The following is a 24,372-nucleotide window of genomic DNA, read 5'->3' as shown; positions in this document are numbered from 1 at the left end:
TAGCTGCTCGGGCGCGGCGATGGCGGCGGGCGGGGAGCGGAGCAGCACGCGGGACAGGCTGCTGGCGGCGCTGGAGGATCTGGAGCTGCTGGCCAGGTACCCGCGCGCCCCGGGCCGTTACGGCCTGTCTCGCGCCGCCGCCGCGTGGAGGGGCCGGTGGTTCCTGTGCGGCGGGGCAGCGCCGAGAGGCCCCGGTGCAGATGGAGCTGGGGGGTGCTCCGGGGATGGGGGGAGCCCCGAGGACGGGGGGCCCTGCCCCACAGAGCCAGCAATCCAACCCGATCAGCCAGAGGGCGGGTGCGGGTAACTGAAAGCCCTTTCCCCGGGCATGGGCTTGAAATGTTGTGTCTCTATCTGCTTCCTGTGTGTAAAACTAACCTGCAGAATTCGCTGTCAGGTCTACCTGAAACAGGGGTTCTCAGACTTTTGTACTGGTGACCCCTTTCACATACCAAGCCTCTGAGTGCGACCCCCCCCCCTTATAAATGAAAAACACTTTTAAATATATTTAACACCATTATAAATGCTGGCGGCAAAGCAGGGTTTGGGGTGGAGGTTGGCAGCTCGTGACCCTCCCATGTAATAACCTCGTGACCCTCAGAGGGGTCCCGATCCCCAGTTTGAGAACCCCTGGCATAGAATCAGGTCAGTGTCACATGAGCGTCTGTATGAAAACAAACATTAAAGTGTGGCTCGGGGGGGGGGGGGGGAATTGTAATAAAGACATATTATCCGAATTACTAGTAAGGTAGATAGTTAAAAATGAACATTTTAAACATGTGTTGCTCATATAATACTCCAAAGTATGTTAGACATTTTACAGACATCTAAGACATCTCTTTGATTTGTAGCACTTACAATAGATAGACAAGATGTAGACCAGGGGTAGGCAACCTATGGCATGTGTGCCGAAGGCGGCACGCAAGCTGCTTTTCAGTGACACTCTCACTGCCCGGGTCCTGGCCACCGGTCCAGAGGGCTGTGCATTTTAATTTAATTTTAAATGAAGCTTCTTAAACATAAAACCTTATTTACTTTACATACAACAATAGTTTAGTTATAGACTATCGACTTATAGAAAGAGACCTTCTAAAAACGTTAAAATGTGTTACTGGCACACAAAACCTTAAATCAGAGTGAATAAATAAAGACTCGGCACACCACTTCTGAAAGGTTGCTGACCCCTGATGTAGACTAAGGACTGAGAGGAAGGGATAGAACAAACTTTTTTTTTAAATCTTGTCTATTTTATTGATCCTTGTCCAAAGCGTTTTAGTTTGTTTTAGTGTTCACAATACAACTGTGCCTTATTTTCTGTATTGCTTTTCTGTGGCTTGTCTATTCGTTGCAGTAGTGTGCACATTAATTGGTCTGTGTAGACCCTGCTGGTCTGCACTAAAGTTTCCCTAATGTACTTAATGAAGTACAATTTGAAACAAACCCTCAGCAACTCTTTCCTCCATTAACTCATCCATATACTCTTGGCATTCTTTATTTTTCTTCTATCCACATCCCTCTTCCATGCCACAGAGATTTTTCCCATTTCTTGAGACATTAATTATTAATTGAAAGTTTGCTGATGCCAAAGGGTTGCAAGTAGTGTCCTTTGATTTAGTCTCTTTCCTTCCAGAGAAGCAGGGGCTTTCTGTAGATTGCCTCCTCAAAGTAAATTGGTAACCTAATGTATTTTCCTATTTATGTGGATGATTTAATCTTTGTATTTTTCTCAGTTGCTAGGGGTATGAAAATACACTGGTCAGTTTCACTTTTGTTTTTAGTCAGTTTCTTTTTCAGATTATCATTTTCTGCCACAATATCTGGGTTGAAAGTGTTACAGGGAATGTCCTTGTATAAAACTACGCTTTCCATTTTGTATTTAATCACTTATTTTGTCCTCAGGTTCTATAAATGCTTGCTTTTACAAATCTAAATATTGGGCAAAATTTGACCTGAGATAATTGTTTCAGAATAATTTAGCAAACATTTCAAGCAGAAGATACTTTTTTTTTTTATCAAGACAAACCATTCTGAACTTGTTCACTTCCTGCAAACATTTATTTGAAGTAACAAGGCCCCCATGCTGCAATCTGTGATCTGTCTGGGCACATCCTAGCAGCCATGTGAATCCATGCCATCAGCTGCACACTTTATGGGAATAAGGGTCTGCCAACATGGATCAGATTGTAGGATGAGAGTCTACATGAAACTATTATACAGAAATTGCCAGCCTGCTTAACTTTAACTACTTCCTCATTCCCTTTATGGAAAAGTTATACTAAACATTTTAAAATGGTTCCTACCAAGATCAGATAATGATTAGGTTCTGTAAAGATGTAATTAGAGTAATTATTCATACTCTTAAAATGTAAACCAAATTTAAGTTGCTTTAAAAAAAAATACTATCCAATACAAAGAATCTGAATAAGCTAATATTTATCTATTGGGAACTGTGTGGAAATTCAAATTCAGGTTGATGACAAATAGTCAAAGTGGAGTTTTAAATCAGCCAGTGATTGATACAATGAATGTGAAATGCTCACGTGCAAGATAACTGCTTTAGTCTGATCCTTGGTTCATATGTATTGATGCAAATACTACACATTACTGCCTTCTTGACCTTTGTTTTCCCATAGATACATATAGAAAGATTGTCAGTTCTGTGGTTAAACTCTTTAAATAAATGTTGTCACTTTCACTTAATATAAAGAAACATGCAAGATGGAGAACTGGCAACATTACATTTCCAGTCAAAATTTGTATATCTTTAAAACTAACTGTGACATACCCCTGGGATACAATCTGGAACTGTGGGACTGCTGTGCCCCCTTAATTCTCCTCCCTGGGCTGTCTCTTAAAATGCTGTTAGTGACAAGCAGCAAAACCCCTCCAGGTGCTGGGATCACTGAGCCAACAACATGCAGGAACACACCCAGCTAAATCGCATGAATGGTTTATAAGCCACTCATGAATTATACAGAGAGAGACACCAGTAAATCTCCCCAGCCTTGCACCCCAGTGATGTCCCATCTTACACTGCTCAAGAAATGCTGATTAATTAATTTGCCTCTTTGTCAAAGAATAGTGGACATGCACCAGCCTTTGTAATTCGAGCAGATTCCCCCAAGTGCTTTAGACAAAGTCACTGATAAGGATAAAACGTTAAAATAAGTTTAACAACTACAGAAAGATAGATTTTAAGTGATTATATGTGTTAGGCACAAAGGTTGGTTACATAAGAAATACAAATAGAATCACAATCTAAATTCTAACTTTAACAGACTAAGCAAGATTTGAATTAAACAGCTTTTCTCATCCCACTGGGTATTCCAGGCAGTTTGTAGTTCTTAATACACAGCCTGAATTTGCTTTTCAGCCTGGGACCAGTCTCCTCAGTTCAAAGTCTTTGTCTTCTAAATGATCTTCCAGGTGTTGAGATGGGGGAGGAGAAAGGCCAAATGGTGATGTCATTGACCCTCATTTATACTTTCTTGCCAGGTGCTAGAACAGGGGTGGGCAAACTACAGGCCACGGGCCACGTCCGGCTCATTGGACCTTTTAATTTGGCCCTTGAGTTCCCGCCGGGGAGCAGGGTCATGGGTTTGCTGCGGTCCAGCGGGGGGTTGGGGGCTTTCCGCATGGCTCCTGGAAGTAGCAGCATATTCCCCCTCTGGCTCCTAAGCACAGGGGCAGCCAGGGTCAGGGAGCTCTGCACGCAGCCTCCACCCCAAACTCCGCCCCCCGCAGCTCCCATTGGCTGGGAACCGTGGCCCATGGGAGCTGCAGGGACGGTGCCTGCGGACAGGGCAGCACGCAGAGCTTCCTGGTTGCACCTCCGTGTAGGAGCCAGAGGGGGGACATGCCGCTGCTTCCAGAAAGTGCCACCTGTAGCCAGCACCCCAACCCTCTGCCCCAGCTCTGATCCCCCTCCCACCCTCCGAACCCCTCGGTCTCAGCCCAGAGCACCCTCCTGCACCCCAAACACCTCATCCTCAGCCCCATCCCAGAGCCTGCACCGCCAGCCGGAGTCCTCAACCCCCCCATGCCCCTGCCCTAGCCCTGATCCCCCTCCAAACCCCTCAGTGCCAGCCCAGAGCACCCTCCTACACCCCAGACACCTCATCCTTAGCCCCACCCCAGAGCCTGCACCCCGAGCTGGAGCCCTCCCTTTCTCCCCCAACCCCCTGCCCCAGTCCGGAGCCCCCATCCCACACCCTGAACTCCTCATTTCTGGCTCCACCCCAGAGCTCTCACCCCCCTCCCGCAGCCCAACTCCCAATTTTGTGAGCCTTCATGGCTTGCCATACAATTTCTATACTCAGATGTGGCCCTCAGAAAGTTTGCCCACCCATCTGCTAGAAAGATCCTTACTGTGATGTGGGGGTTCAGTAGCCCCTGTTGTGTACATACTCTCTCTGAAGAGTTTCTGAGAGAGTGGATTCTTCTTGATGGGCCATCAACACGTCAGGCTGGCCTCCTGCAAATCTGTCTTGTCAGTGTTAATTGCTCTTTTGTTGCCACTGAAAGGCTAGCTGTGAGCGTTTTCAGCTCATCACATACTTCAATAACAAGCATATAGCAATACTTCATAACTTCACATACAATGTTAGAACATGCAGTTCAACAGGACATTAATGTTCAGTAGATCAAGACTTTTTAAATGATACCTCATAAAGCCATGCATTATACAAAACATACTATAATCATATCACAGTGGTGAATACGGGTGCTATTTTGAGGTACTGATTGTCACACTTACTCTCTTGATTTCTGTTACTGTAGATGAAAGGCTGGGTTCTTTCTTCAATTGTTTCATTGCTGAAATTTTCATCCTATGTATTTCTAATTGAGGGGTCAGTTAGTTCACTGCTAACATTACCTGTGTGCAAGTTATTTCCATCTGAATTGACATCTCATAAGTGTGAGCTGCAGCCTCAGATCATTTCCAAATAGAATCGTGTGTCTCTTGAAAATCTTACTTCTCAGCTTGCATCCGAAGAAGTGGGTATTCACCCACAAAAGCTCATGCTGCAAAACGTCTGTTAGTCTATAAGGTGCCACAGGATTCTTTGCTGCTTTTACTTCTCAGTGATCTGCTGAAGAACTGACTTAGGCTGTGTCTACACTGCCACTTTCAGCACTACAACTTTAGTCATTCAGTGAAAAACGCCCCCCCGAGGGACAAAAGTTTTTGCACTGAAAAGTGCTAGTATAGACAGCGTTTATTGCCGGGAGCCGTGCTCCTGGCGATAAAGCTACCACTGCTTATTCGGGATGGGGTTTTTTTTAATTGCCGGGAGAGCTCTCCCCCAGAAATAAAGCATGTCTACGCTGCCCCCGCGGCTGCACTGTAACGTGGGCAGTGTAGACATAATCTTAGAGTAACTTACAAGGGTTCGCTAAACCCAGTCTCTGAAAGCCCAAGAAGTGTTACCAAATGGTTTTGAAATAAATGTTTATCTGAACATGAAATAGTTAACTGAAGAGCCTCCATAACTTTCAGAAGGACTGATATTATCTGTCACAATTAGTTTACAACTAGTTGTACTAGAAATACTGCCCCAGTCTATTATTTCTTCTCAGTTTAAGCTTGTTCATAGCTCAGTGGTTTGAGCATTGTCCTGCTAAACCCAGGGTTGTGAGTTCAGTCCTTGAGGGGGCCATTTAGGGATTTGGGGCAAAAATCTGTCTGAGGATTGGTCCTGCTTTGAGCAGGGGGTTGGACTAGATGACCTCCTGAGGTCCCTTCCAACCCTGATATTCTATTAACAATAGTATGGAGTCCATTTGATTTCTTCTCTTCTACAGTTGTTCTTTAAGATGACTAATTTGAAAATTTTGGAGCCTGGTTGCTGTTTATTCATCTCTTCTCTGAAGAAAGCTGAGATATGAGCCCATGCCTTGTTTTTCCCCTGGTCCTTTCATACGTCTGTTGTAATGACCTTTTTGACTATGGCCTTCAGAAATAGCACTCTCCTGGCTCTGTAATGGTGAATAGTTTTGAATGGATCTTAATCTTTGAATAGGTACTCTCTTGCTTACTCTCCTCAGTGGGTAATTTATAGTTCTATTCTTATGGGATTGTACAGATGTAATTCTTTCTTGCACTTCCCTATTTTGTGTAAAATTAAGGGTAGCGCTAGTGCAAGAATCATTGCACATGGTAGTTTCTGGTCTTATTACTCCCCTTGCTTCTCTGTTCCTGAGCCTGCCACCACTTGTCAATATAGCTTTATTGCTCATATCTCTTGAGGTACCCCTACTGGTTTGTTTGGACAATGGACTGTTTCTGGCCTCTATCTGTGTCCTGCAGGATTTCTGTTAGTACTCAAACTTGATATGCCTGCATATGCTTCTTAAAGAGCTTCAGATGTTGTGTATTGTGTTAATTTCAAGTCTAAATGTAAAAGGGAACATTTCATATGTGATGACAAGAATTTATCCATGCAAATAGAGAATTCACTTAAGCTTTTCTCTAGAAGCTCAGAATCTTTAAAATATCTCTCTCATTTTCTCTGTTCAGCAGGTTTTGTTAGTGACATTTAGAAACTGCTGTAACTCTCCTCGGTCCTTTTTCCAGAAACACCAAGAATGTTTGTTTCTCCTTAATATGTTGTCATCATCACTGAGCTTGGTAACAAATTGGTAATAGGACTCTTCTTTGTTGAGATAGACTCATAGACTTTAAGGTCAGAAGGAACCATTATTATCATCTAGTCTGACCTCCTGCACAATGCAGGCCACAGAATCTCACCCACCCACTCCTGTAACAAACCCCTAACCTATGTCTGAGTTATTGAAGTCCTCAAATTGTGGTGTGAAGATCGCAAGCTGCAGAGAATCCTCTAAGTGACCCGTGCCCCATGCTACAGAGGAAGGCGAAAAACCTTAGGGGCCTCTGCCAATCTGCCCTGGAGGAAAATTCCTTCCCGACCCCAAATATGGCGATCAGTTAAACCCTGAGCATGTGGGCAAGACTCACCAGCCAGCACCCAGGAAAGAATTCTCTGAAATAACTCAGATCCCACCCCATCTAACATCCCATCACAGACCACTGGGTGTACTTACCTGCTGATAATCAAAGTTGCCAAATTAATTGCCAAAATAGGCTATCCGATCATACCATCCCCTCTGTAAACTTATCAAGCTTAGTCTTAAAGCGAGATGCTCCTGTGCTATGATTTTGGGTACCCTGGTGTTCTTTATTTTTCCTTCAATTAATTTTTTTTTTTTTTAGTGAATTCATATGTGCTTCTTAATGTATTTTCTGAAAGTCTTCATCTCTCCAAGTAGCATAGTAAATCAGATTAGGACACTTCTCTGCCAACTAGGAACAGATGGAGTCCTTGTAATTTGGCTTGGAGTTAAAAAACACTTACAAATAAGTGAGACACGGACCTATAACATCTCCTGCTAATATGCCATCCAACTAGTTACTCAGCGTTTCTGAGTCTGTCCTACCTACCTTTTATATACCGCTGTTGATCTGCTGCAGTCTGGGGGGCTGAAGCATAAAATATGTTTGTTCTTTTAGCCATTCAGAGCTGCTAGTTCTTTGAATGTAGAATTCTTTATTTTTATTAATAAGCTGATTTCTGATTTTTTTAATTCAATTCAAATAATCAAGAGAGTCAGTCTCTAGAGTCAGTTTTTTACTGGAAATGTAATGTTACCAGTTCTTCATCTTGCACATTTCTTTTTGTCAAGTAAAGGTGATAACATTTATTCAAGGGATTTATTCACAGAATAGACTGACAAACTTTCTGTGTGGATCTGTGAGAAGATCAGTCAATTTTTTGTTTATTCAACTTCTTGATTTTGGTAGTTTGTTTAAGAAAAACTTTATTGCCAAGTTCTGTGTTGACTTACCCTATGCAAATCCATTGGAGGTAGGATGTATAAATAGTATAGAATTTGGCTTCTTTCAAGGTTACCTCAAAGCTTTTAAAGGTTCCATCAACACACTTGTGTAAATTCATTGAAGGAAATGGGATTGCACAGGTTTGACTGCCAGAACCTGGGTTCCTTTCTGCTCACACTCAGTTTGACCCTGAATTTAGGTTGATTGTGTAGAATTGGTAGTCTTAGTTAGAGACTGAGGACCTTTGATAGAGAGCCAGTAAACATGGACTTCACCTGAAATACAAACATTGTTAAACATGCTGCTGATTATTTTACCAGAAACATCCAGCTACCATCCAGCTTCAGAGTTGCTGAATATGTTGGTCTTTTCTGATTTTTCTCTTTGAAAAGATGTACCATAGGAATGAGTGCAAATTTTGAATTTGCAGATAGTATTTTGTTTATGTATAGATATAGATATATACACACACACACATACTGCTATTCTTTATAAAAAAGAAAATCAAGGTACAATTGTTCATGTGGCTGCCTGGTTAAAAGGGCTGAACTCCTATGACTTGCACAATTTGTGTTGGGTTTCTATGAAACTTGGAACAGCAGCAGTGAAGGAAGAGAAGTTAAATGGTCATCTTTGTCTTGCACTGAAGTATGGTATTGAAATATTAGATGAGAGCCAAAATGAACCGAAAACAACAAAAAAAATCCCTCCATGTGAAAGTGCCACAGATCAGTAATGGAAGAGCTGATTTGGTTGGAAAGAGGTCTGTCTGGATTGGGAGACTTAGGCCTTGTCTACACTGGCAAGTTTCTGTGCAGTAAAGCAGCTTTCTGCTCTGTAACTCCCGAGATGTGCACACTGCCAAGCCACTTAGTGCATATAAACTGCGCAGTTGCAGCACTGTAAAAAAACCCACCCTGATGAGAGGCGTACAGCTTTCTGTGCCAGGGCTACAGTGCCGCAGTGCCAATGTAGACCCCTGGTCGATTACAGTGCTGCAATTGGCCTCTGGGAGGTGTCCCACAATGCCTGTTCTTGCCTCTCTGGTCATTGGTTTGAACTCTACTGCCCTGCCTTCAGGTTACCCAACTGTGAGTCCCACCCCTTAAATGCTTTGGGAATTTTGAAAGTCTCCTTCCCGTTTGCTCGGTGACACGTGCAGTGGTCTCAGCACATTTTTCCAGGTGCCCATTCCTGCTCCACGCACCAGGTGATCCCCCGCTTGGAGCAATGCCAAGGTGCTGGACCTCATCAGCATTTGTGGAGAGGAGGCTGTCCAGTCCCACCTGCGCTTCAGCCGTAGGAATTATGATACCTAAGGACAGATTTCATGATGCATGACAGAAAGCAGCCATGATCAGGACACACTGCAATGCAGGGTCAAAGTGAAGGATCTGCGGAACGCCTACTGCAAGGCGTGGGAGGCAGACCGCTACTCTGCGGCTGCACCCACGATCTGCCGGTTCTACAAAGAGCTGGACACAATACTCAGTGGTGACCATACCTCCACTGCAAAGGCCACTGTGGATACTTTGGTGGCTCGTGTGCTAGTCAAGAGTGACGGAGCCAGGAGGAGGAAATCTTGGATGAGGATGTGGAAGGGGAGGGGGATCCAGAGGGAGAGGACGACTCGGAGGTGAAAGATGCATTCAGCCAGGAGCTCTTCTCTACCCCAGAGGAGGCTAGACGGACTCAGATGTTGGAGCTTGGCAAAGCGCAAACAGGAGAGGAGGCCCCTGATAAGTGGCTTTGATTTTGGGAATTGCTGAAGCGAGTTGTTGGGGGCAAGAGGGTTGCAGAAAGCAGGCTTGTGTCTGTATGATGCACATACCACCACATGCCTAGTCTGAGTGGCGGAACAGGGTGTTGTTTGACTCCCTCACTTCATGGGAATCTGCCTCAGAAATCTCCACGACACTCTCATGGAGATACTAGGCAATCCGCTGCTGCAAGTTCTTTGGCAGAGCTACTTTGTTTCTTGCCCCATTAAGGGTAACTTTCCCATGCCACGGTGCCATCATTGGGGGTGGGTGAGGGGGAGACCATTGCTGCACACAGGCGAGCCACATAAGGCCCAGGGCAGAAACCATAGTCTTGGAGAAGACCCTCCCTTGATTCCTTGTTCACCTTCAGCAGTGAGATATCTTCCATAATGAACAAAGCCTGTGGAAAATATGGGGACAGTAATGGTTATAAGCTCCCCCACCCAATACAGTGCTGCTTCTCCCCAAGCGCACCTGTCTAGTGTACAGTATGGTCCCGGAACACTGATTTCCCCTGCCCTTGTGGTTACTCACCATTTTCAGGATCTTGTGGCTCATGTGTGCTTGCCTGGGGTCAGCCAGTTAGTGACATGTATGTGAATAGTGGCTGTGTTTTAAATCACTGAATCAGTGGTCTGTGTGTTGCAGACAGTACTGCTTCTGTAAAGTGTTGCATTTTGGCTACACAGATACAACTTTGGGAGCCCAGCCTCCCTCTGTGTTATCGCCGGCTGAACAGCTGGGCAGAATTAGAAAGCGACACGAAGAACTAAAGAGGACTTCCTGTGTGATACCATGATGCACTCTGCGGCCGAAAAACAAAAATTGAAGGAGTGGCGGGACAGCGAGAAGAGGGACTGAAAGGAGAATGCGGCACGCCAGAATGAAGCCACGGAGTGGCTCTTAAAGGTTATGGAGCGCCAAGCAGACATGATCCAGGCGATACTAGCTCTTCAAACTGAGCAGCTCTGTGCCCACTCTCCCCTTCAGCCGCTGTTGCAAAATTCTCCCATGCGCCCCCCAGACACAGCCAACACACTCTTATCAATCTCCTGGCTCCAGTCTGTACCCGCTGCATTCCACTCTTGCCCCATCACAGTCCAGCCCTGTGGACTCCCAGTACCCACTGCACTGAACACCCAACCTTCTGCAGTTTAGCCCTGCTGAAGCACAGTACCTGCTGCACTGTACTCCAAAGGACAAGGTTGCATATGATACTTGGACATACACACATCTTTAATTGTCCCGGGACCCAACCTCCTCCTGGGGACACCCCCCTCCCGCCCTGTGCCAATGTGTTTTTTTTTTGTTTGTCTCTCCTCCAGTTGTTTTTTAATAAAATCATTGCTTTGGTTTGAAAGCAATGTTTATTTCATTAACTGAAAGCAAACGGAGCCCTGCAAAGCAACAGGCAATTTTCTTAAAGCTTCACTGTGCAATCACAATCACCTCCTAGCATTACAAGCACTGCATTCCCGAGCATAGTAACAAATATTAGTGGCTTTCTGCTTCAAATTGCTGCTTGAAGGCATCCCTGATCCTTATGGTCCTGTACTGCACCCCTCTAATAGCCCTGGTCTCTGGCTGTTGAAATTCAGCCTCCAGGTGCTGAGCCTCAGTGGTCCAGCCCTGAGTGAAGCTTCACAAATATTATGGAGCATATAGCACGCAGCTATAAGCACAGGAATATTTTCATCGGCCAGGTCCAACCTCCCATATAGGCAGCATCAGCGGGCCTTTAAATGGTCAAAAGCACACTCAACAGTCATTCTGCACTTGCTCAGCCTGTTGTTGAACCACTCCTTGCTGCTGTCGAGGTTACCCGTGTATGGCTTCTTAAGCTACGACATTAAAGGGTAGGCAGGGTCTCCCAGGATCACAGTGGGCATTTTGACTTCCCCTACAGTGATCTTCTGGTCCGGGAAGAAAGTCCCTGCTTGCAGCTTCTTGAATAGGCCAGTGTTCTGAAAGATGCGAGTGTCATGCATATTTGCGGACCAGCCTCCATTAATGTCCGTGAAATGTCCACGGTGATCCACAAGCACCTGAAGAACCATAGAGAAATACCCTTTCCGATTAATGTACTCGGTGGCTAGGTGGTCTGGTGCCAGAATTGGAATAAGTGTGCTATCTATCCTCCCCCTTTCCCCTCCCGGCTGCCCGCAGTTAGGGAAGCCCATTTGTGCACAGCCATCCACAATGTCACACATGTTGCCCAGAGTCACAGTCTTTCGGAGCAGGATGTGATTTAATGGCCCTGCACACTTCTGTCAACACGAATCCAACGGTCGACTTCCCCACTCCAAACTGGTTAGTGACCGATTGGTAGCAGTCTGGAGTAGCCAGCTTCCACAGTGCAATCGCCACGCACTTCTCAAACAACAGAGCAACTCTCATTCTTGTGTTCTTGCGCCGCAGGGCTGGGGCAAGCTCATCACACAGTCCCATGAATGTGGCTTTCCTCATCTGAAAGTTCTGCAGCCCCTGCTCATCATCCCAGGTGTGCATGACGATGTGATCCCACCAGTCAGTGCTTGTTACCTGAGCCCAAAGCAGCGTTCCACTGTTGTCAGCATGTCTGTGAATGCCACAAGCAATCTCTTGTCATAGCTACTATGCGTGGCGAGATCAGTGTCACACTGCTCTTGCCTTTGTAGTTTAAGGAACAACTCCACTGCCACTTGTGATGTGCTAGTAAGAGCGAGCAGCATATTGGTCAACAATGCGGGATCCTTTCCTGTAGACCGAAGAGGCAGAGTGCGCAGTACACAAACCATTGAAAGATGGCGCCAGATGCAGACAGAAGCACAGGGATTGCTGGGATGCGAAGCAATGCATCACGGGGCATTGGGACAGGACCCAGGATGCCCTGCGACCTCCTCCGCCTTCCCACAACTCTTAATGGCAGAAGAGGAAGAGATGCTCTGTGGGATAGCTGCCCAGAGTGCACCGCTCCCAATAACGATGCAAGTGACACAAGTGTGAACACGCTATTTCGCAGGCAGCTGACAGTGTGAACACACAACAGCAGTTTCCCTTCAGCGCTCTCTGAGTGGCGATGTAACTCTGCCAGTGTAGACATACCCTTAGAGCTGAGACTCCATTACTCATAAACAGTCTCCAGCTCAAATTGAACCCATGATGGTAGACTGGAATTAACTGCCATTTTGGCTATTTAGTGATCTGAGAAATTAATTGATGGCAGGTCAATTCTTATTGAATTCATACCCATGTCTTGTAAACCACCATAACAACTGGCATGTGGCTTGGCAGACTTGGAGATGCTAAGAACTGAGAATCTTATCCAGAGTCTATGGAAATCAATGGAAAGCCTTCCATTGATTTAATTGGGCTTTGGATTTGACATGGTGTTTGTAAACACATTTCTTTACCTGTGTTACAATTTATGATTTTTAAAGTTGATGATGTCCCTTGGAACTCTTTCTGCTGGTGTCATACTTATGCCGAGAGGATGTCAGCTTGGTACCTTTCATAAACACAAATGTAATTTAAAATAACATAAAGTACTTTTGAAATAGTCTTATTCGCATTCTTACATTGAAAGCCCTGTGCCAAAGTTTTTAAGTCCAAATTTACATTAATCTTTCCTCATATGTTTGTAAAATCTAATTAGTTTTTTTTACTCAAAAATAAAGACTTTGATACTTTTAGGTTTTTCAAGGGGTTGTCTTAAATACTGAAATACTTAAGATAAAAATTAGGGCTGTCAAGCGATTAAAAAAATATATTGTGTGATTAATCACACTGTTAAAGAATAATGGAATCCATTTTTTAAAATATTTTTGGATGTTTTCTACATTTTCAAATATATTGATTTCAGTTACCACACAGAATACAAAGTATACAGTGCTCACTTTATATTATTATTTTTATTACAAATATTTGCACAGTAAAAAACAAAAGAAATAGTATATTTCAGTTCACCTAGTACAAGTATTGTAGTACAATCTCTTTATCATGAAAGTTGAACTTACAAATGTAGAATTATGTACAAAATAATAACTGCACTCAAAAATAAAACAATGTAAAACTGGAGTCCCCTCACTCCTTCTTCTTGTTCAGTCAATTGCTGAGACAAACAAGTTTACATTTGCAGGACATAATGCTGCCCGCATCTTGTTTACAATGTCACCTGAAAGTGAGAACAGATGTTTGCATGGCACTGTTGTAGCCCATGTCGCAAGATATTTACGTGCCAGATGCGCTAAAGATTCATACGTCCCTTCATGCTTCAGCCACCCTTCCAGAGGACATGCGTTCATGCTGATAACTATCCAAAGCAGTGTGGACCGACGCATGTTCATTTTAATCATCTGAGTCAGATGCCACCAGCAGAAGATTGAGTTACTTTTTTGGTGGTTCGGGTTCTGTAGTTTCCACATTGAAGTGTTGCTCTTTTAAGACTTCTGAAAGCATGCTCCACACCTTGACCCTCTCAGACTTTGGAAGGCATGTCAGATTCTTAAACCTTGGGTCGAGTGTTGTAGCTATCTTTGGAAATCTCACATTGGTACCTCCTTTGCGTTTTGTCAAATCTGCAGTGAAAGTGTTCTTAAAATAAACAACATGTACTGCAGGGCTGGCTCCAGGCACCAGCTCAGCAAGCAGGTGCTTGGGGCGGCCAAGGGGAAGGGGCGGCAAGTTGGGCTCTACGGCGGCGGGTCCCTTGGTCCCTCTCGGAGGGAAGGACCTGCCACCGAATTGCCGCCGAAGAAAAAAGCGGTGCGGTGGAGCTGCTGCCGATCGCAATCGCGGCTTTTAGTTAATTGCCTGAGTTAACTGCAATTAATTGGCAGCCCTAATAAAAATACAATGTCACTAGTATACTTTTGAAACTCATTGGGTACAATCTCACCTAATTTCTAAACAGTAGTTTAGAATATTATTTACAATGCAAATTTCATTTCAGGGAACTGATTGAAATTTTGGCAATTTCAAGAAACCAGAAACTCCCACAACCAGGAGAGGAGAGCCAGGTAAACAAATTTTCTTAAATATTTCTCTAGGTAGTTAACCTCCATATTCAGCCTTTTTCTCCCTACGAGGCCTAGCATTCAGGCTAACTGTGTGGTATGAAATTTTTAGCAACACTAATATTTGAAAAGTTTAGTGGTGAGGGCCCAATCCTGCTTCCAGGGAAGTCAGTGACAGTGCCCCTTCCCTCCCCCACCCAGTGAGCCAAGGACTTTGCCCTGAGTTTGTAAATGCTAGTTGTGTTCAATAGGACTGAAATCCTATGAAATGTGAGAGCAGTGGTTTAACAGACTGTTCGGTATTTTGCATTTCCAGGGTTTGATTCAGTCTCCTGCTGTGCTTGTAAGTACTTCAAGGGCTGAAGAGCAGCTTCTTGCTAACCCCTGTCCCAGTCCATGTACACTCCTTAAACCCTGCATGTGCCTTGAGCACTGGTGGCAAGCAGCATAAATATTCTGGATAAGGAGTTTATTAGATGGTTTGTCAAGTGCTGGTCTGTAGAGTTCTGAAGAAAATTGTAGCTAGACTATTTCCTTTTGTGATCCTTAGTCCTGATGATCTTCATTCACTCTTGGTCTGGCACTTCGTCAAAATCTCAGCCAGTTCTCTCCCTCTGCGGTTTGAGGGTGGATTTTTGTGTGTGATGGACTGTCCAATTATTTGATATCTTTATGGAAATAAACCCCTGGTACATAGAGGAAGAAGACTTAATTATACCTTTCCTTTCCTGACCACTTAAAACAGGCCAGCTAAGGTAGCTGACAGTATCAGAAGATTTTTCTCCAAGGGGGCATCAAGATTGAAAACAGTAAAGATTAAATATGTGAATACATGTAGTACTAGTTTCAGTAATTTACATACAGTTAATCTTTCCCTTATTATCTACTGTAACTTATTCTCTCACAATAGCCTCCACATCAAACTTTTACTCTTACAAATCCAAAGATGTACCGGTATTTGTAATGGGAGATGCTATTAATCCAATTTGTGTTCTGAAAAATCAAGCTGTGTTCTCTAAGGAAAGTACATCCTTGCTTGTAATAAAGATTTTGTAAGCAGAGTTTAACTGAAAATTGTGTAGATGCATGAAGCAGAATAAATTCTATTGCATTGGCTCTGTGGTGCTGAACAGAAGTAAAGACTTTATCAAAAGAGTAAACAGACACAGCTAGAGGACTCACAAAGAACATACCTTGACTAAAGGGATACTTCTGTTTAGTTTGTGGATTACAGCTATGCTTTAGATGAAACCAATGGCCCCGCTGTGAACTGCCCTCACTACTATGTCTTGCAAAGTAATCCTTCTGAAAACAAAGGAAGATGGCTCTGAGTTCCAGCATATTCAGTGAGAGGGCTAGTCATACCATATTACATTTGAGGGCATAGTAACTTCTAGTGTGTTTGTAAACCTTTTTTAGTAATGAGTTGATGGCTGTGCACTGCTGGAGTTGGTGCAAGCTTGGGCTGCTTGTGTTAAAACAGTCTACTAGCGGCCATTTAGCTTTGGACAGTCAGTGCCAATAGTATAAGGGAGCTTGGTTCCCTCTCATAATCACACAATACAGTGGGTCATTCTTACTGTTCACCAGAAACTTCCTACTTTCTTTGTTGGCAACAGAAGTACTTAGTCAATCTAGAGTGGCACAAGGAATCAGAGGTCTAAATCTCAGCTTCTGAATCAGCAGAATTCGGAGTGCCACAGAGGTAACACAGAAAGCTCTCCTTGAGAATAGCACAGTACTCATGCTGACTGAAGGAACACTGTTGATAAGCTCTGGAAGAAATGTGGGCTTGATGTAGCATAAGTCAAGGACTCCCCTAATCCACCCAAAAGAACCATTATTTTCATTTGGCATTTCCTTGTACTGCTAGAATAAACCTTATGGTTTTGGGCCAAAAATAAATGTATTAAATTTGCTAGTTTTGGTTTAGGAATCACTAATCTACATATGTGTGAAACCTACTAAGAGTTGTGCTAGTAGTGATGAAATGAGCACATTCCAGATCTGCAGAGATTTTACTGCTTAAAACACAGATTCCTCCACTTTTAAAAGTGATTCGCTTGGCACAAACTGTTTCAGACTGCACTTCTACTTAATACACCTTTTAAAATCTGAATGTCTAGAATTGTCAGCTTCACTGTGACTGGAGTGTACCTGTTATGTCAGTTTGTTAGAGGTAAAATATTTTTTCTAAGGAATGTAGTACATTTAGGGTGTTCTAGTTAATACTCAGGGATGATGGACTAGTACATCCAGGGCTGTGTTTCATATATTCAGCAGTGGCATAATTAACAGTGCTGGGGCTGAAATGTTCATAACTAGTATTAAGAATTAATGATTTATTAGATGAATGAGGAAAATTGGCATCTTTCTTAGTACTCTTGTTTTCATGTTTTTGGCAGCAGTCCCATCGAGATAAGTCCATCTGTTGCATGGGTTGGGGTGCCCTAATTTTGCTAAACTGAGAGCCAGATTGGTAGCTTCTCTAGAATCCAAGAAACACACATACTTTTCAGATCTGCATGTTCAAATTTAATATTGAAACTTGTATCTTCCTTGATAGATGAATGGAAAGTTCTTGTTTGCATTCATCAATAAAATCCTCCAGCATACCAGCTTTGGGACAAATAAATACCTTATTAGGTACTTGTTAGCACATGTCATACTTGACCTGCCCTCAGTTTGGGCTATCTGAATTGTAGGTTATCTTCCCAAGCAGAAGAGTTGGAAACTTCATTTTATTTTAAATATGTTTTGTTTTGGAGAATACAACAAAATCAGTGTGAATACCCCAAAACTGACTTCTGCTGTCCCTCCTACTATTGGATTCCTCTTCATAGTGCAGTTGTGGATTTTGTAATTAATCAAGCTAAATAAGTTACATAAATACTTTATCTGACAGATCCTGGAGTTGCTCATTCAGAGAGATGGAGAGTTTCAGGAATTAATGAAACTGGCACTTGATCAGGGGAAAATTCATCATGAAATGCAGTTATTAGAAAAAGTAGTCGAAAAGAGAGACAGTGATATTCAGCAGCTACAAAAACAACTGAAAGAAGCAGAGCATATACTGGTAAGTCTACAGGTGAAGTATTTGCTTTTGAGAGTTGCTGGTTGGGAGTGGTTGTGCATAACACGCAGTTCTGGAAAAAAAAAATTTTTTAGTTTAAGAAGATTAAATATATGAATTCTTCTTGAAAGTTTGGAAATTATGCTTTCAGTAGCCAGAGTTAATTAAAGTTACTTGCTTTTTGGAAAGGCTGTAATGGTAATTTTCATTCAACCTATATTACTCTTCCTTCATAATAATTTTACACCCCACCCAGTCTGTTTTCACATTTTGAAAGATTTGTAGTGAAAATAACAGCTATTGTAAATAATAGATGAAGTGTGGAAAATCAAACCACTGAAGATTGGTGCTGGTTAAATGAGGAAAGAATAGAAGGAGCAGATGAATTTTGGACTTCACATTTTGGCCTAATCCCTTGAGAAAATAGGCAACCCTTTGAGCAACTTGGACTAGTGAAAGCAATAGGAGCCCTTCCTGTATATCTGGGGGCATCACAACTGATAGAGGATGGTAGCTATTTAATTTAACTGACATTCTAGAGGCATTACTGTGCTGTGTGCTCGCATAGTAAGAAGAACTTTATTTAAAACACTGGTATATTTTGAAAACATTCACTGTATAATAAGATGTTGATCTGATCTTTATTTTAGAGGTGGTTTTTAATAGGATAAGTGGACAAATTCACAGGGCCTCTTTGAGCCTAAGGTTACAAATTAATGAAGCATTTTTTCTTTAATAACTAGGCAACAGCTGTTTACCAAGCAAAGGAAAAACTAAAATCAATAGAAAAAGCAAGAAGGGGTGAGTATCAATAGTTTATTACAATATTCTGAGGCTCTGAAAACGATATAGCTTTAAGTAATTTATCTAGAGTTCTATGTAAGCATGTAGGTTGATTTCTTTTAATTGTATCACATAATAGTTTAAGACTTAAAGTCTGTGTAAAATGTTGCATGTGTATAAGAGTTTTCCATTCAGTTTGAAACCTCTAAATCTTATAGAGGACTTTGAAAGGCTGGAGTTGTGTGGGGTTTTATTTTGGAAGGGTGTTTGTGTGTGTGTGTTGTGGAAACATTATATCATAGTTTTAAGGTATAGCTCCAAATACATTTCCATGTAGTATAAATTTCTATGCTGGTTTTGCTTTAGTAATAATGCATATGATTAGCTTAGTTTATCACACAAGGCACTTCCCCTGATATGCTGGTCTACAGTTTGTATCCAGTCTTTTTTTGGAGGGGGAGGGGAGAGCATGGTTTTTTGTTTTTTGTTTTTTTTTAAATAAATGTGAACAATATTACTTACTAAAATCTGTGTCTTGCCTCAGACTTGCTGGCAATATACTATGTATCTCGTACAATCAGTACTTGCATAGTACTTGCAGTAAAACTGTAGTACTTGCACAGCTAAGCTAGTCATTTTTACAAAATAGATGGGAAGGTATTTTATAGTTATTTATAATATCTTTATAGTTATTTGTGACTTTCATTCAAAATGATCTCAGGGCATTTCACAAATCATACATTGCTTGAAATGTAGTCACTTACGGAGTGGAAAGTGACTGCCATCTGGAACGTGTACACTGCATGATAGTAGGAGAAAAGGGGAGAGAAGTTTATTAAGTACACTAAGGCAAGACCCTACTATAACAAAAAATGCCATGGCATCCTTACACCCAGCTTCTGTATGGGTACTAAAAGTCTCCTATGAAAGATCCACCTAGCTCTTATACAGACTTTTTTAATCAGTAGATCTCAGTGTACTTTACAGAGTAGACTGCATGGAAATCAGTCTACCTCACAAGGCTGAAAAACTTAGTTGACTTTTGTGATATTTGAATCTGTAGTTTTAGAGTCAATATATTGCAAACCAGGTCCTTCTGTTATGCTGTTTGTGACAGACTGACAGTATCCTGCAAGGTCCAGGACAAACTTCCTGGAATTAAGATAAACTTTATTGAATTAGGTTAAACTTTACTGAATTAGGTTTAATATCTTTGGGATCCATTGTATTAAAAACGCAACTGTGTATGTGTTATTGTGAAATTGTACGTAGCTCCTCTAGGAGAAGGAGGGGGATGATAATGCAATTCTTCAGGTTATCAGCCCTATGAAGCCACCCCCTGGAGAGGTGCACATATACTAGTTCAAACTGGATTCTCTGGGGACCAACAGACAAAGAAAGGGTTTTGGGATAAAGAGCCTGGTTTAAAATAGGCTTATAGCCTTCTTCCTGAGCCAGCAGATAGACAGGACCTCTGGTCTATGGAGGGCCCCAATCCTTAGGGAAGGATTGAAAAGACTTAGCCTGCTGAGGCCCCATAAGACAGTGTGCTTGTTCTGAGCTGAAGCCCTGATGAACTTGAAACTGCAAGGAAACCCCTTGGGTTGGGTACTGAAGGACTGCTCCTGTCAGAGCCCTTGTTAGGGTTGGGGCGATCTGGTAAGCTTATTGCCATGTGCATAGGTTCTTTTATTATTGTTAATGTTTTCTCTGTAGTACTTTTAACAAGAATAAAATAGGCTTGCAGAAAAACTCTGATACCTTAAAACTGTGGGCAATTACTCTGTTAGTATCTGAAAAGAAAGCCAGCAGGCGATCTTAGGCAACCTGTCTCTCTGCTGGGAATAATACAGTAAAGGCAGGGAACTGTTCAGCCTGGAGATACCCTGGTCAGAAGGGAGAGAGATGAGTATCTCTACTCAAGAGGTGATGGCCAGAGGAGCATGAAGCCTTGAGTGGGTTGCTCTTGCTGGGCCATAAAGGGGAAATATAGGTTTCCCCTTTATGGCCCAGCAAGAGCAACCCACTCTTGGGGGTTGCCCTGAACTGTGACACTGTCCTCTGCAATGCCTGCATATTGGGGACACCCTTGAGGTTCTGTTAAAATGTTACATCGTTGATCTCTATTTGAAATATCAATGTGTTAAATAATCTAAAACTATCAAATCAGGCAGTCTCTTGAGAATATGCCAATCAGGGTGCATTTCCCTTGTTAACTTCTTCTCCCCTTTAACAGGTGCTATTTCATCTGAAGAAATAATTAAATATGCCCACAGGATTAGTGCCAGCAACGCAGTTTGTGCTCCTCTGACATGGGTACCAGGTAAATTTCATGTTTGACAAATAAGCTATATGAGTTTTTTGTACTTTCATTGATGGCATGACATGGAAATGTCCTTTCATTTTAATATAGGTGCAATAATTAAACACCACCATTTAGTATTTGTGTCATGACAAATGGTGTTTTGCTTGGATTTTATAAAGCTTTCCAACATTATAAAAGTTTTTTTCCCCTTGAGATACTTATCTTATTTTTTTCCTTGTTGAATACCTTGGAGTAAAATTTTGTGGAAATTTTATACGTGGCTTTAAATAGCTACAAAACTCACAGCTCCTGGACTCCATTAATAAGTTGGTACTATATGTCCTCCATTGAATCCTTGTTTTCTATGGCATCCAATTCAAGGTCTTGGTCCTAATTAAAGCCATTAATGGGTCAGAACCAGGTTATATTAAGGACTGTCTCTTCATTCACATTCCTCTGACACCACTGCACTCATCAGTGATGTGGAAGCTATATAGAAATTATTGGGAGCCAGAGGCAAGGAATGTTCAGTGATGGGTCCTAGCCCCCCCTGCAGCAGATCCTCTCCCTGCCCTCCTGCAGCAGATCAGAATGTGTTCTTAGCTAAAGAGCAAGGCCAAGAACTGAAATGAAGTCTTGCTAATAGTAGCAATGAGAACAGAGAGATGTCTTCTGCTACAGTGAGTTTTTTGTGTACTTCCTTTTTGCCAAGCTTGAATAAATGAAGATTGTAAATGGAGAATATATTTGGGTTTAATTTCTCACAGAACAGGTGTGCTTCCCATTGCTGATATGAACAATCAACACAGTTTTCTGTTAAAAAAGCATTGAAGAAAAAGACTAGCACTAAACAGCTGGTAGTTATCTTGCAGATGTTAGCTTTGTTTTAATCAATAAAAAACTATTTGTTTTTAAGGGGACCCACGCAGGCCATATCCTACAGATTTGGAGATGAGGAGTGGCCTTTTGGGTCAGATGAACAACCCGTCCACTAATGGAGTTAATGGACACTTGCCAGGGGATGCACTTGCAGCAGGCAGATTGCCAGGTAATGGAACTACTCAGATGTTTATGCAATGAATAAAAGAAATGCCATAACCATAGCAATTATGAATTTAATTCACCTCCAAAGTGTCCCTCAGTGTTGGCAAGGCAGAACTAAAACAGCTACAAATTCTGGCTGACGCTGCAGTGGATTAGTTCCCTGGCATTAAGGGATTATTAACAAAGTAAGCAGTTTGAAAAGCTGGCACGGTGATATAGAAGAGCAAGAGAAAATATGTTCTATTTGTCCCACTGCTAAATCAAATTGAGATAACTGGATCATATTGGCAAACCAGTGGAAAAAATTTCACTCATGAAAGGAGAAATATGTAGGCTTTCAGCTTCCAATCCATTTCTGTGTAATTTCTAGTAAACTGATTATTTTAAAATCACACATTAAAATATGGAAAACTTTCAGAGCAAATTACTACTTTCTTAGCAGTGAAAACAAATATATTGTCTTGAGTCATGAAAGGGAAGTTCAGATATATATGAAGTCAGAAGACTTTTTCCCCTTTAATTTGTAGTCTATATCAATAGAATAACAAATGTGTTTAGAAGTTCCAGATCTAGAACTGGTGAACTAATATTTACCACTTAAGATAAATTCTTATTGACAAAACCAATTTAAATACTGTGGTGTTTTGAGTGTATGAATTAAGGATTAATTCCTTAATACTTGATTATTGAAATGGCCAGTAACAGTGATCTTACTTGGATTCAGTCATGATTGCTAAACTATATTCTGGTTTAAAAATACTACTAGTGAACTAAGAATACAGTGGAGTCATTATGCTAGGTGATCGGTGGTTTTTACTTTTCCAGGAGTTGGTTAAAGAACAAAATGTCTATACTGAAGTTAAAAAGATCTTTTGGTTCTTGTCTAACTATTTGTAGTTATGAACAGTTTGTTTTCAAAAGTTAAGATTGTTACCGTGGGACACATCTAAAACCAATAGTGTTGTTGTAGCTGTTCTAAAGAAACTGTGTTTGTATAAATACTGAGCTGGAAACCAGAAATTCAGTTCTGCTTCTGGCTGTGAAGTCTTGGGCATGTCACTTGGCCTGTGTCCTGAAAGGTGAAATGCAGGTGATAACATTCACTCATTTCTCAGCAGTCTTGTGAAGGTTAGTTAATGTTCGAACAGGCTGTGAAGCTATAAAGCACTGTACAAACATTATTTTGATATTTTTAAATTAGTGTGATCACAGTAGAGAAGGATGGATTCTGTTCTCTCTATCAAAGTAATACCTCTGATGGAACAGGACTTACAGTGTTAGAATGGCTCATTTATAAGAGACTTCAGCTGCCAACTAAACTGTTTCAGCTAACTTGTTTAAAAATTCAAGAATGAGGATTAGGAGAATAGTTTGGCACTGAAAACAAAACTTTTGAAAATGTTTTTAACAGGACATGCAGCTGTGCCTGTTTTCAGATGCATGGGCTTCTCCATTTAAAAGGCAGATATTCAGCTAATGCTTATGCTACCAAAGCATTGTATTTATTTTTCAGATGTGCTTGCTCCTCAATATCCCTGGCAGTCAAGTGATATCTCAATGAACATGCTACCTCCTAATCATAGCAATGACTTTATGTTGGAGCCTCCAGGGCACAATAAAGAAAATGAAGATGATGTAGAAGTTATGTCAACAGACTCCTCAAGCAGCAGTAGTGACTCAGATTAAGTACCGAAAAGGGACAACATCCCAACCAAATAGACTTTTATTTCCTCTGGTGAAGGCGGGTTGGACACTGTTCATCAAAAGCTGCAATACCAGCCTGATACGTTGGCTTCACTGTGCAGTGAGAAGACACAGCCTGTTTAGATCTAGAATGGTGATTTTAAAATGGTGAACTCTTCGTTGCTCTAGATATTATCCACTAGATGGTCAATTAAAACAAGCAAAAATTGGTGATAACTTTCTGCTGGGAAGAGCTTTGCCAGCTTTCCAGTGATTGTTTTTTGTAAACTGTATATTTTTTTTACTATGCATTAGACAAAATAAGTTTCTGGAAAAGAAGCTGTAAGGGGAATCCCCTTGGATGTTTGTTAATAACTTCACTCTTTTGATAATAGCCTTTTTATTAAGGCACAAAAAATGTGTACAGCTGTGTAGATTTTAAAAGTTGGCTGCTTTGTTAGCTACTGCCAAAGCTCAAGTGTTTGATCGTCTTATGTGTTATGAGAACGAAAATGTGATGTGACCATAAGCTGTTATACAAAAATATTTTTGTAATTATTGTAATATATAGTGAATTTGTTATCAATAAAAAACTCAACTTTGATGTACTTTTACATTTCAATTTGCAGAATTTAATCTTGGACTGACTAACTTCTCTGCCTACCATGTCTCCACAGTAGGAAACCCACATGCAGTTGTTACCACAGAACAAGTAGTTTCTGCAGTTTCCATTCACCCTCACTCATGGTTTTCTAAAGGTTTTGACTAAATCTGCCCCATTCTGCATATTCCTGTTAGAATTCCCCTTTGCTCAGTCACTCCTCCCCAACATTTAGGCATCTCAAAACATTTCAGGGCTGAAAACTGAT

General features: G+C 41.8%; 1 protein-coding gene across 3 annotated transcripts; it reads left to right on the top strand.

Moving 5' to 3' along the window:
* On the top strand, nucleotides 1-24,117 carry MED4 (mediator complex subunit 4). Of its 3 annotated transcripts, none has more exons than XM_045013735.1 (7): nucleotides 1-96; nucleotides 14,552-14,618; nucleotides 17,521-17,691; nucleotides 18,432-18,489; nucleotides 20,708-20,794; nucleotides 21,693-21,824; nucleotides 23,334-24,117. In XM_045013735.1, the coding sequence occupies exons 1-7, from the start codon at nucleotides 20-22 to the stop codon at nucleotides 23,504-23,506; spliced, it is 765 nt and encodes a 254-aa protein (XP_044869670.1). In that variant the 5' UTR covers nucleotides 1-19; the 3' UTR covers nucleotides 23,507-24,117. The 3 variants fall into 3 exon arrangements, with proteins under 3 accessions (XP_044869670.1, XP_044869687.1, XP_044869679.1); XM_045013752.1 differs by lacking the exon at nucleotides 1-96 and adding an exon at nucleotides 249-297; XM_045013744.1 differs by lacking the exon at nucleotides 1-96 and adding an exon at nucleotides 256-303.
* Nucleotides 24,118-24,372: the final 255 nt, after the last annotated feature.

This window comes from Mauremys mutica, chromosome 1, assembly GCF_020497125.1.
Source record: "Mauremys mutica isolate MM-2020 ecotype Southern chromosome 1, ASM2049712v1, whole genome shotgun sequence".
NCBI classification, from domain to species: Eukaryota; Metazoa; Chordata; order Testudines; family Geoemydidae; genus Mauremys; species Mauremys mutica.
Note: the sequence above shows the minus strand (reverse complement) of the source record. Positions and strands in the feature narration are given on the sequence as shown.